This window comes from Thamnophis elegans, chromosome 4, assembly GCF_009769535.1.
Source record: "Thamnophis elegans isolate rThaEle1 chromosome 4, rThaEle1.pri, whole genome shotgun sequence".
NCBI classification, from domain to species: Eukaryota; Metazoa; Chordata; class Lepidosauria; order Squamata; family Colubridae; genus Thamnophis; species Thamnophis elegans.
The window spans coordinates 116,871,448-116,885,103 of NC_045544.1; the positions used below are offsets into that span (position 1 = coordinate 116,871,448).

The following is a 13,656-nucleotide window of genomic DNA, read 5'->3' on the forward strand; positions in this document are numbered from 1 at the left end:
CATTTGCAATCTTCACAGCCAGCTTCTGGCAAACAGGCAATAGGGGAAGCCCAATTTCCTTTACAACTGTATAATTTACTGAACCACTACAGTGGTTGCTTAGCTTTCTCTGTTAACCATGACAAAAAAAAAGGTTGGTTGTGACTCACTTAACAATTTCTGCTTAGCAACAGAAATTATGATCCCAATTGTGGTCCCAAGTCAAGAACTATCTGTATCTAGTACTAAGACAAGAGCAAAAACAAAATGCACAGGTACAGTATAGGTGTACTTTGCTCAATAGTAGTACCTGTGAGAGGGATCTTGGAGTCCTAGTGGACAACCATTTAAATATGAGCCAGCAGTGTGCAGCAGCTGCCAAAAAACCAACACGGTTTTAGGCTGCATAAACAGAGGGATAGAATCAAGATCACGTGAAGTGTTAATACCACTTTATAATGCCTTGGTAAGGCCACACTTGGAATACTGCATCCAGTTTTGGTCATCACGATGGAAAAAAGATGTGGAGACTCTAGAAAGAGTGCAGAGAAGAGCAACGAAGATGATTAGGAGACTGGAGACTAAAACATATGAAGAACGGTTGCAGGAACTGGGTATGTCTAGTTTAATAGAAAGAAGGACTAGGGGAGACATGATAGCAGTGTTCCAATATCTCAGGTGTTGCCACAAAGAGGAGGGAGTCAAGCTATTCTCCGAAGCACCTGAAGGCAGAACAAGAAGCAATGGGTGGAAACTAATCAAGGAGAAAAGCAACTTAGAACTGAGGAGAAATTTCCTGACAGAACAATTAATCAGTGGAACAGCTTGCCTCCAGAAGTTGTGAATTCCCCAACACTGGAAGTCTTTAAGGAGAGGTTGAGTAGCCATTTGTCTGAAACAGTATAGGGTTTCCTGCCTAGGCAGGGGGTTGGACTAGAAGACCTCCAAGGTCCCTCCCAACTCTGCTATTGTATTGTATTGATATTTAACCAACCAGATGTTCTCAAGACTAATTATCTTGTACAATAGATGATAATAATGAACTGAATATAAGGGTTAGGATTTGGGACTGAGAATGTAGTAACAGATGCGGTTGAATAAACCCTAAGAGAAATCCAGCTGTTAGAGTAAACCATGTGGGCCTATTTCTTCCCCCACAACAACCAATAGGGTAGGGGAGACCTTTGAGCAAAAGATGAAGGAAACTTTTTTCTTGCTACTCAACCTAGCAATTAGTTTAAGAGCTAGACCCCCCCTCTGAACACAGATGTTCTATATAGCCATCAAAGCCAACATTTCCTGATAATAATTCTTGTTTTCGCTTCATGAATTGGTCCACCTGGCTCCTTGCAATTTCTCCAACTCAATGGGTACTTTTTATATCTAGAATCTCTGACTCCCTCAGAGAAATTATTATGAATGATGATGTCAGCCTCTATATCGCTTGCTTGCTATCGGCTGCCATAGTAACGGGGAGGGAGGGGGTTTACAATATTTGGGAGGGGAATTATGCTGGAGGAGACATCTCAAAGAGGGAGTTTTGTTCTCACCATCTTCTGTGTATGCTGAAGGCTCATGTTTGGGTTTGGTTAAGGCCAACCGTCTCTGCATACCAGTTGGATGAGGCCACCTGAAGATGCACCCCTCATGACACCCTTGGGGGTTGGAGATCAGACATTTAAGTTGGGGTAATTGGGGGGAGGGATTTGGGTAAACTTTTGATATGTACAAGTTCACACCATTTATCCTCAGATCTTGCTTCACTTTCGCTGTTTTCACCATATCCAGTAAAAGAACTTTTCTCTAAACCAATGGAATTGGGAGTTTCCTTTCTTGGATTTTGAAGGAGGTATGCTTGACAAATGACCTCACTAATTCATTTGTAATTACTTTAAATTACATTCCCTCTTACAAGACTTTATCTCTCCATACACTTCTCCAAAGAATTTTGATGCTTTCCCTTTTAAAAAGTGTGCTATTATTTTAAAGACTGCTATTTTTTTTTCTCCTATAGCTTCTTTTGATGTGAATTTCAACCTTTTGATGTGAAGGACCATCTACAGAGCTTAACATTATTCACTGCAGGGCAAATTCTTAAACTTGCTGACAGATTAAAAGCAAACCAGATCCCAGTGATCTGTATGAAATAGTCTCAAAATGCTTATTGGGTAACATCTTTATTATATTAAATTCATTTGAAATAAGAGAAGTCATTGAAAAAGCTTTCAGGTTCTCCAGAGCAGCATCAGATTTATGTATTTTAACTATTTCTATCAATTAAAAAAAACAGGATAACAAAATATAAGAGTTGGAAGGGACTTTGGAGGTCTTTTAGTCCAATTCTCTGCTCAAGCAAAAAACCTTATTGTCCCTGTCTTCCTTCATCTTCCCTGAGTTTTCGTGCCACCCGAGTTCGGGTTGATGCTTGGGGCTCAGGATCCCGGAAAACACCCCGGATTTCGGGGGAGCTGGTAGAGTTTTTAAAGGGGATTTTGGTTAATGTCCTTGTCTTTCCTGGGGTAAAATTCAGCAGGTTCTGATAGGTTCTGGAGAACCGGTAGCGGAAATTTTGAGTAATTTGGAGAACCAGAAAATACCACCTCTGGCTGGCCCCAGAGTGGGGTGGGAATGGAGATTTTGTAGTATCCTTCCCCTGCCATGCCCACCAAGCCACGGCCACAGAACTGGTAGTAAAACATTTTGAATTTCACCACTGCTGACGCCTATAGCACTTCAGACAAATAGCTGTCCAATCTCTTCTTGAAAGCTTCCAGTGATGGAACACCCACAATTTCTGAATTAATTAATTGATCGATTAATTGATCTCACTGTCAGGAAATTTCTCCTTAGTTTAAGGTTACTTCTCTCCTTGAATAGTTTCCAATAATGCCACAAATAAAGATAACTCTTAAAAGAGCAGTAAAATTGTAAGTAGCCTACTACCAATAGATTCAGAAGTGAAGCACACATTTGCACAGTTTTTGGTGAGGTGACTAAAGATCTAAGGAGAAATCATACTACAGAGTGGGTAGAGCAACAGGGAGGTGTTGCTTCTGGACCCTGACACCCTTCTCCTAAACCTAGGGAATCTGGGACATCTCCTCTTAGCAGAAAAGACGAGTTAGCCAGAGTCAACTTGAAGGAGACAGTCCCGTAAAAACCTCTTGGTCTCTTGCTCTGTAGGTTTTTATACCTGAACTATCTCAAATTGTACTTGGAAACTTACTGGAAGCCAATCCATCATTCGCAGAAAGTACCGTATTTTTCAGAGTATAAGACGCACCTTTTTTCCTCAAAAAAGAGGCTGAAAATCTGGGTGCGTCTTATACATCGACTACAGCATATTTGCCTCACGAAGCCCTGCCCCCTTCACCAAAATGGCCGTGCATAGCCTAATGGAGGCTTTCAGAGAACTCCTGGGGGCTGGGGAGGGCAGAAATGAGCGAAAAATGGGCTGTTTTTTGCCCCCCCCCAGCAGCATTCTATAAGCCTCCATAAGGCTATGCATGCATTTTTTTTTACAAAAACCAGTTCGTTTTCATGAAGAAATGGGCCGTTTTTTGCTTGTCTCTCCCCCCCAAGAGCACTTTGCAAGCCCCCTCCCCCCAAGGCTATTCATGCCTTTTTAAAAAACAGACAGGCCGTTTTTGGGAGGTTTGCAGAGTGCAAAAACTTTTTTTCCCCTTTTGGAAAGCTCTTTACCTGATTGATGAGAATTAGATTGATCAAGTATTGTGCCAGCAGAAACAAAGTCTTAGGTGCTGCAGATTGTCAGCGATTTCCTTCTCCAGCACATGGACACCTGGAAACATCTACCTACCTACCTACTCTAGTACTCTCTCTCTCTCACTACCTACCTACTGTATTTCTTTCTTTCTCTTTCTCTCTCTCTCCCCCTCTATCTACCTTTTAAAAAAAAATTTCCTCTTCAAAACCTTGGTGCATCATACTCCGGTGCGTCTTATACTTTGAAAAATGTGGTATGTTATATTGTTGACTTGGTCTGCACAATGCAAACCATTATATTTTGTACCAGCTCCACTTTTTTGGCAGTATTCAAGAGCAGCCCAATATAGAGTGACTTGCAATAACGCAATTATAAAGCAATTATGGCTTCTTGCATAAAAATGGACACAGCTGAGCATTAGCACAATCCTGGGGACAGCTTCCAACTACTGATCTAAGTGGATCTGCCGATTCAGGAGCAAAAAAGTTGTAGATTTGCTCTTTGGAGAAAGTGTGTAGTCCTCCCCAGAGCTAACCACCTGTCAAGATTTCATTTTTTAAAAAACTTTTAGCTTCATCTTGTTTGTCCCATCCAGATCCTTGCAGTATCCAATTGATAAGAACATTTGCTGGATCTCCTGTTTGATTCTGGATGTAAATGATTCAGAGTTCTGAAATTTTCTTGGTTCATAGCATTCTCCCTGGTATCTAAATTATATACTGGGGTGCCCTGGTACAGCACAGCAAACTCACAAACAGCTGAGCTCCATTTATTAAGTAGTAAAATATCCCACGGCATCCCTATGACTTTGCCTGAGGCATTGCAGCACACAATTTGGGAACTATACATATAACCTATCAGCATATTGATGTCACTTCACCCTGAACCAAGGACAAACTTCCTCAGCAGGTTCGGGTAGATGTTAAATAGGTGTGACATATAATGAGAAAAGGAGCAAGAATTTCACTGCTGAACTTCCACCACTAAAATTTGCATATGAAGGAAAGATAAGTTAAAGATGCTCAAGCAACGTCTTAATTTAATTACTACAATACTATATTTATTATCTGAAAACAACCTGTAGCAAGTTGTAAAGAATTCTTTGGGGTTGCAACTCCTTAAATTCCAAGCTATTGTAGAATAGTTTTGAGTGAATTTTTGGAAACTGAAGTCCAAGATACCTGGGAGGCAATTGGTTAAGAACGATTGTTAAGACCCTTAAGCAAGAGATGTCAAACTGGCGCCCTCAGGCTGGATGCATCACATGAAGGCCACATCCACCCAAGCTCCTTGAATGGGAAAAACCTCATGAAACATCACATGATGGCAGCAAGTTTGACACCAGTGGCTTAACTGATGACACTGGTTACATCTAAGATTGATGTGACAAAGAAACATACACAACATTTAATCTGGCAATTGAATTAACACACTTTATTGGCTGAATAAATCAGCAAATCGTAAATAAACAATTGAGATTTGCTCTAAGTCTAAGATACACACATATATACACACATTAACAAGTTTAAAGCTAAGCTTTGCATTTTGTATACATCAGGATTTTTCAAACTTGGTACCTTTAAGATCTATGGACCAACTCTCAGAATCCCCCAGCAAGGGAATTCTGGGAACAGAAGTTCACACATCTTAAAGTTGCCAAGTTTGGAAAACACTGATATAAATGCATCTTCTTCATGATTCTGAACATGTCGAAGAATTAATTACCCATTATATGGCAATCTAAAAGCTATATGTATTTCCAGTAAAATAAGTAAAATACAAAAGTTCCTTATTAAACAGAAAACACAAATGAAGCAGGATTTCAAATCGGATACATTCAATAGGAAGCTTTTTGTAGGAGCTTTTTATTAGAAGCTTAACTGCTAATCTAGATGAACAAAACGGATTGTGAATTGAAATGATAAATGTCTATGGAGTTTCTCAGTCATCCAGGTCATGTTTCTCCCATGACAAGCATAAAAAAGGCAAAGGTGCTTTTTCAAAGGGCAGATGGATTTTACTTTCCCTTGAAGATGTTTCGCTTCTTATCCAAGGAGCTTCTTCAGTTCTTAGACTTATATACTGTTTTGGAGAGCTGAAGAAGCTCCTTGAATGAGAAACAAAAGATCTTCAAGGAAAAACAAAGTCCAGTTGCCTTTTGAAAAAGCACCCTTGGGATGATATGGTTAACTTTTTATCACAGTGAAAAGTGATGTTTTTGTGTGTGTGTGTATGTGTGGTGGTGGTGATGGTGGTGGTGGTGATAGTGGATAATTGTTTGCCTGGAACTGCAAAATAAAAATAATATCTAGTTTAGTTCCATGTTTTTTCTAAGACTTGCCAAAAAAATAAGGCAAAGAAGGAATGTTGATCCTTAGGAAATCTTACATCTAACAAATTACAAGAGCACCACCTTGTGGCTATGTTTGCTGAGAAATCTTCAGGCTGGTTAGTCTGATGTAACATTTGTCTTTAGCCAAGCAGAATTTATTATCTCAACATTTCCTATATCCTCATAATCTTCTCATGTTTCGGGAACTGGAATCATCTTTGGTGTCCTCACCATCAAATTTCCTTTTCCCCTCCATGAGAATTTCATTAACTTGAACAAAGCGAATAAACAGTCAAACAGATCCATATTCCTCTTATTTAGCTCCCTTATGAAATATGTATATCTGGATCTCCTTCATTAGCTAAATTATCTCTCCCAAAACCTGACCATGCGTTAAAAATTCATCCTTGCCTGACAGTTTATAACATGTTAAGTATTTAGGACAAAGTTCTAGGTTCATAAGACCAACGGAGCTCAGCCCATTAATCTTCATCAAACTAAGGGAAACTAAAAATGTCACTGATTCTTCATTTGATCATGGATGAAAAAGCTTGGAATGGCAGCCATATGTTGTGCTAGTTTTTAAACAGACCACTGATTGCAAAAAAGTTTATGACTTTCTTTTTTTGCAGCACTTGTTAAGCAAATGCTATGGTCCAAAGCACCTGAAGGCAGGATAAGAAACAATGGGTGGAAACTAATCAAGGAGGGAAGTAACTAGAACTAAGGAGAAATTTCCTGACAGTTAGAACAATTAATCAGTGGAACAACTTCCCTCAAGAGGTTGTGAATGCTCCAACACTGGAAGTTTTTAAGAAGATGTTGGACAACCTTTGTCTGAAATGGTATTGGGTATCCTGCCTGAGCAGGGGGTTGGACTAGAAGACCTCCAAGGTCCCTTCCAAATCTGTTATTCTATTCTATTAATGCAGTGGTTAAGTAAACAAAAATTGATAAAGTGAATCTATTGTACCTGTTGGGTGTTTTTAGTTCAAAATTGAAAGTAAATGCCAGTTTCTGGTAAAAAAAACCATTGTAAATCTCCATCATGTGACCACAGGATGCAACCAATGGCCATGAATGCAGATCAGTTGCCAAAACCCCATTGCAATGATGTGAGTGGAGAAGGGATCTTTAAAACCAGGCCCTAAGTAGCTCTAGGGAGGTCTGTTGGAACTTCGAGCAGTTGCTGATTCCTTGTAATCACTATGTGCTCATCTGGTTTTTCAATCTGAGCTGGGGAGGGCAGCATTCTTGACCCTTGGAGCAGCATCTTGCTCTCCAGAAACCCCTTCACACTGGCGCAGGTTATAAGGCTCTATGCCTGGTGCTGGATCAATGAAAGAGCCCGGAGATGCTAGGTACTGTCTATTTTGTTATCCAACAACCTTCCTCACCAAATTGGTGGAGGTGGTCTAAAGGGTGATGTTGGAAACTCAAAGAGAGCCCAAAGAGCTCTTCCCCAAAGAGAGCCCAACATTCATCCTGAAGCTGCTTCAGCAGAGCTAGCTTAAATGTTATGCTTTCTGTGACAGATTATGGATGTATCTCAAACTTTTACTGGAGCAATTGCTAGGACATAGCCTGATAGAAAGGGTACCTTTGGCACCAGGCTGATTTGTCAGTGACATATGGTTCATGAAAAAGTGTGGGCATGTGACTGGGGTGTGCATGTGTTCCTATAGTAATAATTGTCATTGGAGACTCAAGTAACATGGACAATGTTCCTCCAGGCCTTCCTGTCCTCTACCATCCTCTGGAGTCCATTTAAGCTCACGCCCACGGCTTCAGTGACTCCATCCAGCCACCTCATTCTCTGTCCATCCCCTTCTTCTTTTGCCCTCAATTGTTCCTAGCATTAGGCTCTTCTCCAGTGAGTCCTTCCTTCTCATTAGGTGGCCAAAGTATTTGAGTTTCATCTTCAGGATTTGGCCTTCCAAAGAGCAGTCAGGGTTGATCTCTAGGACTAGCCGGTTTGATTGCCTTGCAGTCCAAGGGACTTGAAGGAGTCCTCTCCGACACCACAGTTCAAAGGCCTCAATTCTTTGGTGCTCAGCCTGTCCAACATTTGCAGCCATACGTTGCAACTGGGAAAACCATAGCCTTGACTATGGGCCCTTTGGTTGACAGAGTGATGTCTCTGCTTTTTAGTATGCTGTCTAGATTTGCCATAGATTTCCTCCCAAGGAGCAAGCTTCTTTAAATTTCTTGGCTGTAGTCCCCATCTGCAGTGATCTTGGAGCGCAGGAAAACTACTACCTCCATTTCTTCCCCACCTATTTGCCAGGAATTGAATGGGCCAGATGACATAATCTTAGTTTTCTTAATGTTGTATTTCAAGCCAACTTTTGCACTCTCCTTCTTCGCCCGCATTAAGAGACTCTTTAGTTCCTCTTCCCTTTCTGCCATTAGAGTGGTATCATCTGCATATCTGAGGCTGTTGATATTTCTCTTGGCAATCTTAATTCCAACTTTTGATTTGTCCAGCCCTGTGTTTCTCATGATGTGCTCTGCGTATAAGTTAAATAGACAGGGTGGCAGTACACACACACACACACACACACACACACACATACAGGGGGTGGACTTTTGAGAGCAGGCATCAGAATTTCAATGTGTCCCAGTGTATACACAGAAAAGTGACAATACAGGTTAATTGTAAGAACATGTGTCCTTTGAGGAAAAATTGTAAGTCTGACATTGTCTTTTTTTACGTAGACCTGGGATGATAGCAGTATATGTAATTGTTAGTGCTGGGCTAGAAAGGCCTAGCCGCTTGCTTCCCTGAGGATGGGTCACTTTGGGCCTGTTCTTTCCTCAGCCCAAGAAAGGAAGAGTATTGTAACAAAATGTAAATTTAAAGAGAGGTTAAACTGTATCTGTGCTTATGAAACTTTCTCTATCTTTAACTTTTATTTTTCTTGCCCTTTTTCCTTTTCCTTTGATTTCTTTTTCTCCCTTAGTTTCTAATAATTTGTTTAGTTATTCTTGTTTAAATGTTTTAATCAAACATATATGGATTAAAATGAAAAAGAAGAAAGAATTGTGGACTGTTAACCAAAAGTCAAGAGCAAGTGTCCCATAAAAAAACTATAACAAACAGTATCCATTAAAGGATTTGTTTCAAAATATCCTAGTAATTGTAGTAATGTGAGCCTCCTCTACAGAATAGCACAGGCAGTTTAAGCATTATGAAAAAAGAACCTGACCCCAGGTTCACACAAACTGTTTCACATCTGCACAGATCAGCACAATGATGTTTAAATTGCAGTATTGTGCACAGGTCCAATGCCATATTTTAAAAGAAAAATGTTCCTGTCTATGAAGTAGGAGTGGTAATAAGCACAAGCTTTCATGTTGGAAATCCCAGATGTGCAGAAACTCCCACCTGTATTAATTACAGTGCCATATGGTTGATACTCGTGTTAAGGAGGAGAGAAGCAACTTAGAACCAAGGAGAAACTTCCTGACCATGAGAACCATTAACCAGTGGAACTTCTTGCCTCCAGAATTTGTGAGTGCCCCATCACTGGAGGCTTTCAAGAAGAGACTGGACAGCCATTTATCCAGGATGGTATAAAGCAGTGATGGCTAATATTTTTGTTTTTGTGTGCCATAATGCAATGTGTGTGCAACCCCCGCACGACCCCTGCCTCTTTGCATGTGTGCGCAACTCCCCACATGTCACGCCCATGCACGCATGCATGATCCTGCACATGTGTATGCAATCCCACATATGGACCCCACCCCATGCATGCACCCCACCCCCATGCATGCATGCGGATCTCCTGCCTCGCACTGCCTCCCACTCATACCCTGCAGAGGCCCAAAAACCAGCTGGTTGGTGGGAGGAGCATGGATATGCGCAGTGAGGCTGACCTGGGGCAACTGGCTCGCGTGCCCACAGAGAGGGCTCTGCGTGCCACCTGTGGCATAGGTTCGCCACCACGGGTATAAAGTCTTCTGCTTGAGCAGGGGGTTGGACTAGAAGACCTCCAATGTACCTTCCAACTCTATCATTCTACGTTCTATCTTCTAATAGTGAGGAAGATAGCCAAGCCCCAAGCAGCTGTGCAAGATCAGCCAAGGTTTCACCAAAGTGTATTTAATGCTGGTGTTGGCTAAATGCCAAAGCTCGGAAGCTAAGAGGAATTTCCTATTGTCGTTTACACTGAGTTAATTAAAGTGCAGTCGCTTGAAATGACTTTAAACATGCCATTCCAGGTTTCTTGCCACCAGGGCTAAGATGCTGTTTGTGATAAGCGAACTCTTGATTACTTATAAACAACCACTCCCCCCTCCCCTCCCCTTCTCCCTTCCTTGCAAACAGAGAAAACCTGCAAGGCTTCAATGTTAAAGCAGCATCCATCTGGCATCAAAATCCCTACTGCATACAACCACATAAGCAGCAGTATGAGGTGGGGTTTCTTTTTAAGAATAGGAGTGCTGGAAATGAAGAGAAAACCAACAAGAGTAGAGCCGTTCCAAAATGGAGCCTCGTCTTACGTGAGTATAATGAACAGACAAAAGAAATAGCCCCAATGGAGGATTTCAATAGCTTTTACTCCACCTTCCACGCTGCTTTCGAAGGCTTCACTCTGAATACAGAGGATCTCTGCACCTTGCATGCTGCTGCTTCCCTGTCTCATAGGTTCCAGTGCACCGACGGCACAGTCAATGGAAGGTATAGTGGTATGTGGGAATGACCTTGTGAGTCAGGGCAGACAAAGTCTGAAAAGGAGCATTGTTATGAATGGTGGTGCAGGAGCAGATGGACGGTCCAAGAATCCCCACTCCCAGGGAAGGAGAGGGGCCAGAGCCCAGACAGAGTCCTAGTCAATCTTTCAATGAAATAAGAATTGTTGTGTAACCTGAAGGAGCTCTCAGAAAAGATTTCAAACATAGACAAGCAGAGACATGTATGGATTCCATCACCCTGAGATTTATTCATATTTCATCTTCCATCAATGACGTTTAAGTTAGGAGTGTGCAAGGTTAGGAATGTGCAAGAATAAGAGTCACACGTGTTCTTTTTTTCCATCTTCAAAGCATTTTAAAAGCTTCAACTTCTTGGAGATTCTCCGGGTGAATATGAAGGAGGTGGGATGTTGTCAGTTTTAAGACAAATCTCTAATACGATCCTGGACCCATTTTAAATTGGGATCTGCACAAAGCCTCCTGTTCATCTTTGTGATAAATCTGCAGAAGAGACATAAACATGCATATTTTGTCACAAGATGGAACGAAAACAATTTTCTACAATTGACACCACACTCAGTATTCAAGGGCGCAGATCCCCTCCCATCAGTTGCCCTCCAGAGGCTCCTGTTGGAAATTGAATTCATGAAAAGGGGTGCATTGGCAGATGTCCACTAAACCTTTCAATGAATTTCAATATTTAAGCTAAAGGACTGATTTGCCTGAAAGTTGTGGATTGAAGTGTTGAACTAAACCTGCACACAGGCCCTTTCAAGAGGGAGATAAATTTAAATTTTGGCATAAGGATATCTGCAGAGGGGGTGACAAATAAATCAAGATAGCAGCCAAGTACCTTGCAATTGAAACTCCACCTCTTCATTAATATTTATTGCAAAAATATGAATAGTTTTTTTTTCTGAGTGAAGAACTCACTGGACTCATTGTGATCTGTTGGGTGGGAATGCCTATCCAGAAGGACAGCAACTCATTTTACATTTAAGTTAAATTCACATAAAGTCAAAATAGGGAAATGCAATTATTATGGCTGGTGCACTTTTCCATGAAGTTTGCCAAAGATACTAGATGTTTCAAGGGGAGCCAACATCACATTTAACATATTCAGGAATCACTTAGGAGTTGATAGATTTTTTTTAAGTACTTACACGATAGCTGGCTTAGGACACAAGGGACTTCCATTTTCAAAGGACTTCAACATTTCCTTTGGAAAAGGCCTGATTTCGTAGTGAATACAACAAGAGACCTCTGGAAAACAGGAAAAGAGACTTGTGTCATTTTAATGGTTTCCCTTCCGCAATCATTGAGTTTTGAACCTGAACTTCTCACCTGTTAGTTTACATTCCCCTCATATAATATGGGCAGAAACAAATTCAACAATGATTTCCGCAGAAATTAAGAATGCAGAAATTCTCTCACTTGGGCAGATTCCTTCCTTCCTTCCTTCCTTCCTTCCTTCCTTCCTTTCTTCCTCCTTCCTTCCTTCCTTCCTTCGCAAATATAATGGATTCTTACTAGTATGCTACTAGGAATTGTCACAGCCAGATAGTGACTATGTGTGCCCCAAAGCACTAATTCCTAAAAATCCTACCTGGCACTAGAGGAAACTAAACTTATTTTGGAGAGGAACTTTAGATTTCTCTTACATAGAGAATCCACTTTCCATTTTGTCCACTCAATAGACAATGTTCAATACAGAAAATAATTCTTATCAATATTCATCTCCAGTTCAAAGCCCTTGAGCCAGCACCGTCCAAAGACATTTCTGCAGTCATGGAGCCAACATGACATCACAGAGTGCTATTACCTTCCCACCAAAGTGGTACTTATTTATCGCATTTGCATGCTCTCAAACTGCTAGGTTGACAAGAGCTGAGGCAAGGGCAGGAGCTCTCCCCATCTCTTGACGCTCAGGTCTCGAACCTAAGCTGCCGGCTTTTCAGCCAACAAGTCCAGCGTTTTAACCATGAGCCACCTAACCGCCCTCAGAAGGTAGGTGGGATGCTGAAAAAGAGAACAAAATGAAGTCTTACGGGGCTTAGCCTGAGGTTGGGGTAAGAACATAGCAGCAATGAGGAACAAAACGAGGGTAGCCAGGGAGCTGTTCATCTTTGCTCTTGGCTCAAAGGAGAGAAGAAATAGTAGTTGGGGTAGCTTGTGCACCTCCTTAGCTCCATGCTGAGAGGCAGAACTTCTATTCTTATATAGACCACTTGAGGAGAGGGTGGAGATTTGCTGGAAATAAAATCCAGGTGTTTTGTTCTAAAACTTCTAGAGCAGTGATGGCGAACCTTTTTTCCCTGGGGTGCCAAAAGTCCATGTGTGCTGTCGTGTGTGTGCTTGTGTCCACTCCCCCCCCTCCATGCGACCTCCAGGCACATGGATGCACAACCCCACACCCGCCACGCCCTGTTTTGGGGCTAGCAGGCCTCATTGAAGCCTCCAGATGCCGGAAACAGCCTGTTTTCCAACTTTCAGTAGGCCCATTTTTTCCCCTATCCAGGATCCAAGAAAGCCCCTGGAGCTGTGGCTTCTCCTGCCCCCCCCCCAACCTTCGAGGCCCTTGGGAAGCTTGAAACAGTCCGTTTTCTGACTTCCGGTGGGCCTGGTAGGCCCATTTTTCGCCCTTCCCAGGAGACCGAAAATGCCCTCCCAGAGCCTCCGCACAAGCCCTGTACTTAATTGGCATCACATGGAGACTTCTGGCAGCATGGGTGGGCCAGCTGAAAATCAGCTGGCCAGGGCTCACATGCGTGCTGGAGCGAGCCAGGGCAACACTGGCTTGCCCATGGATATGGCTCCGTGTGCCACCTGTGGTACGAGTGCCATAGGTTCGCCATCATGGCTCTAGAGACTCCAGGCTGAAAAAGGTTGAAACAAATAAAAAAAAAATTGCATATACTGA

General features: G+C 41.9%; 1 protein-coding gene across 1 annotated transcript; it reads right to left on the bottom strand.

The window, feature by feature from the left end:
• Positions 1 to 10,960: 10,960 nt before the first annotated feature.
• On the bottom strand, positions 10,961 to 12,920 carry LOC116507439 (C-C motif chemokine 7-like). The gene is made up of 3 exons (XM_032215563.1): positions 12,785 to 12,920; positions 11,900 to 11,999; positions 10,961 to 11,237 (listed from the first exon to the last, which is right to left on the bottom strand). Exons 1-3 carry the CDS (start codon positions 12,858 to 12,860, stop codon positions 11,156 to 11,158), a joined length of 258 nt encoding a protein of 85 aa, XP_032071454.1. The 5' UTR covers positions 12,861 to 12,920; the 3' UTR covers positions 10,961 to 11,155.
• Positions 12,921 to 13,656: the final 736 nt, after the last annotated feature.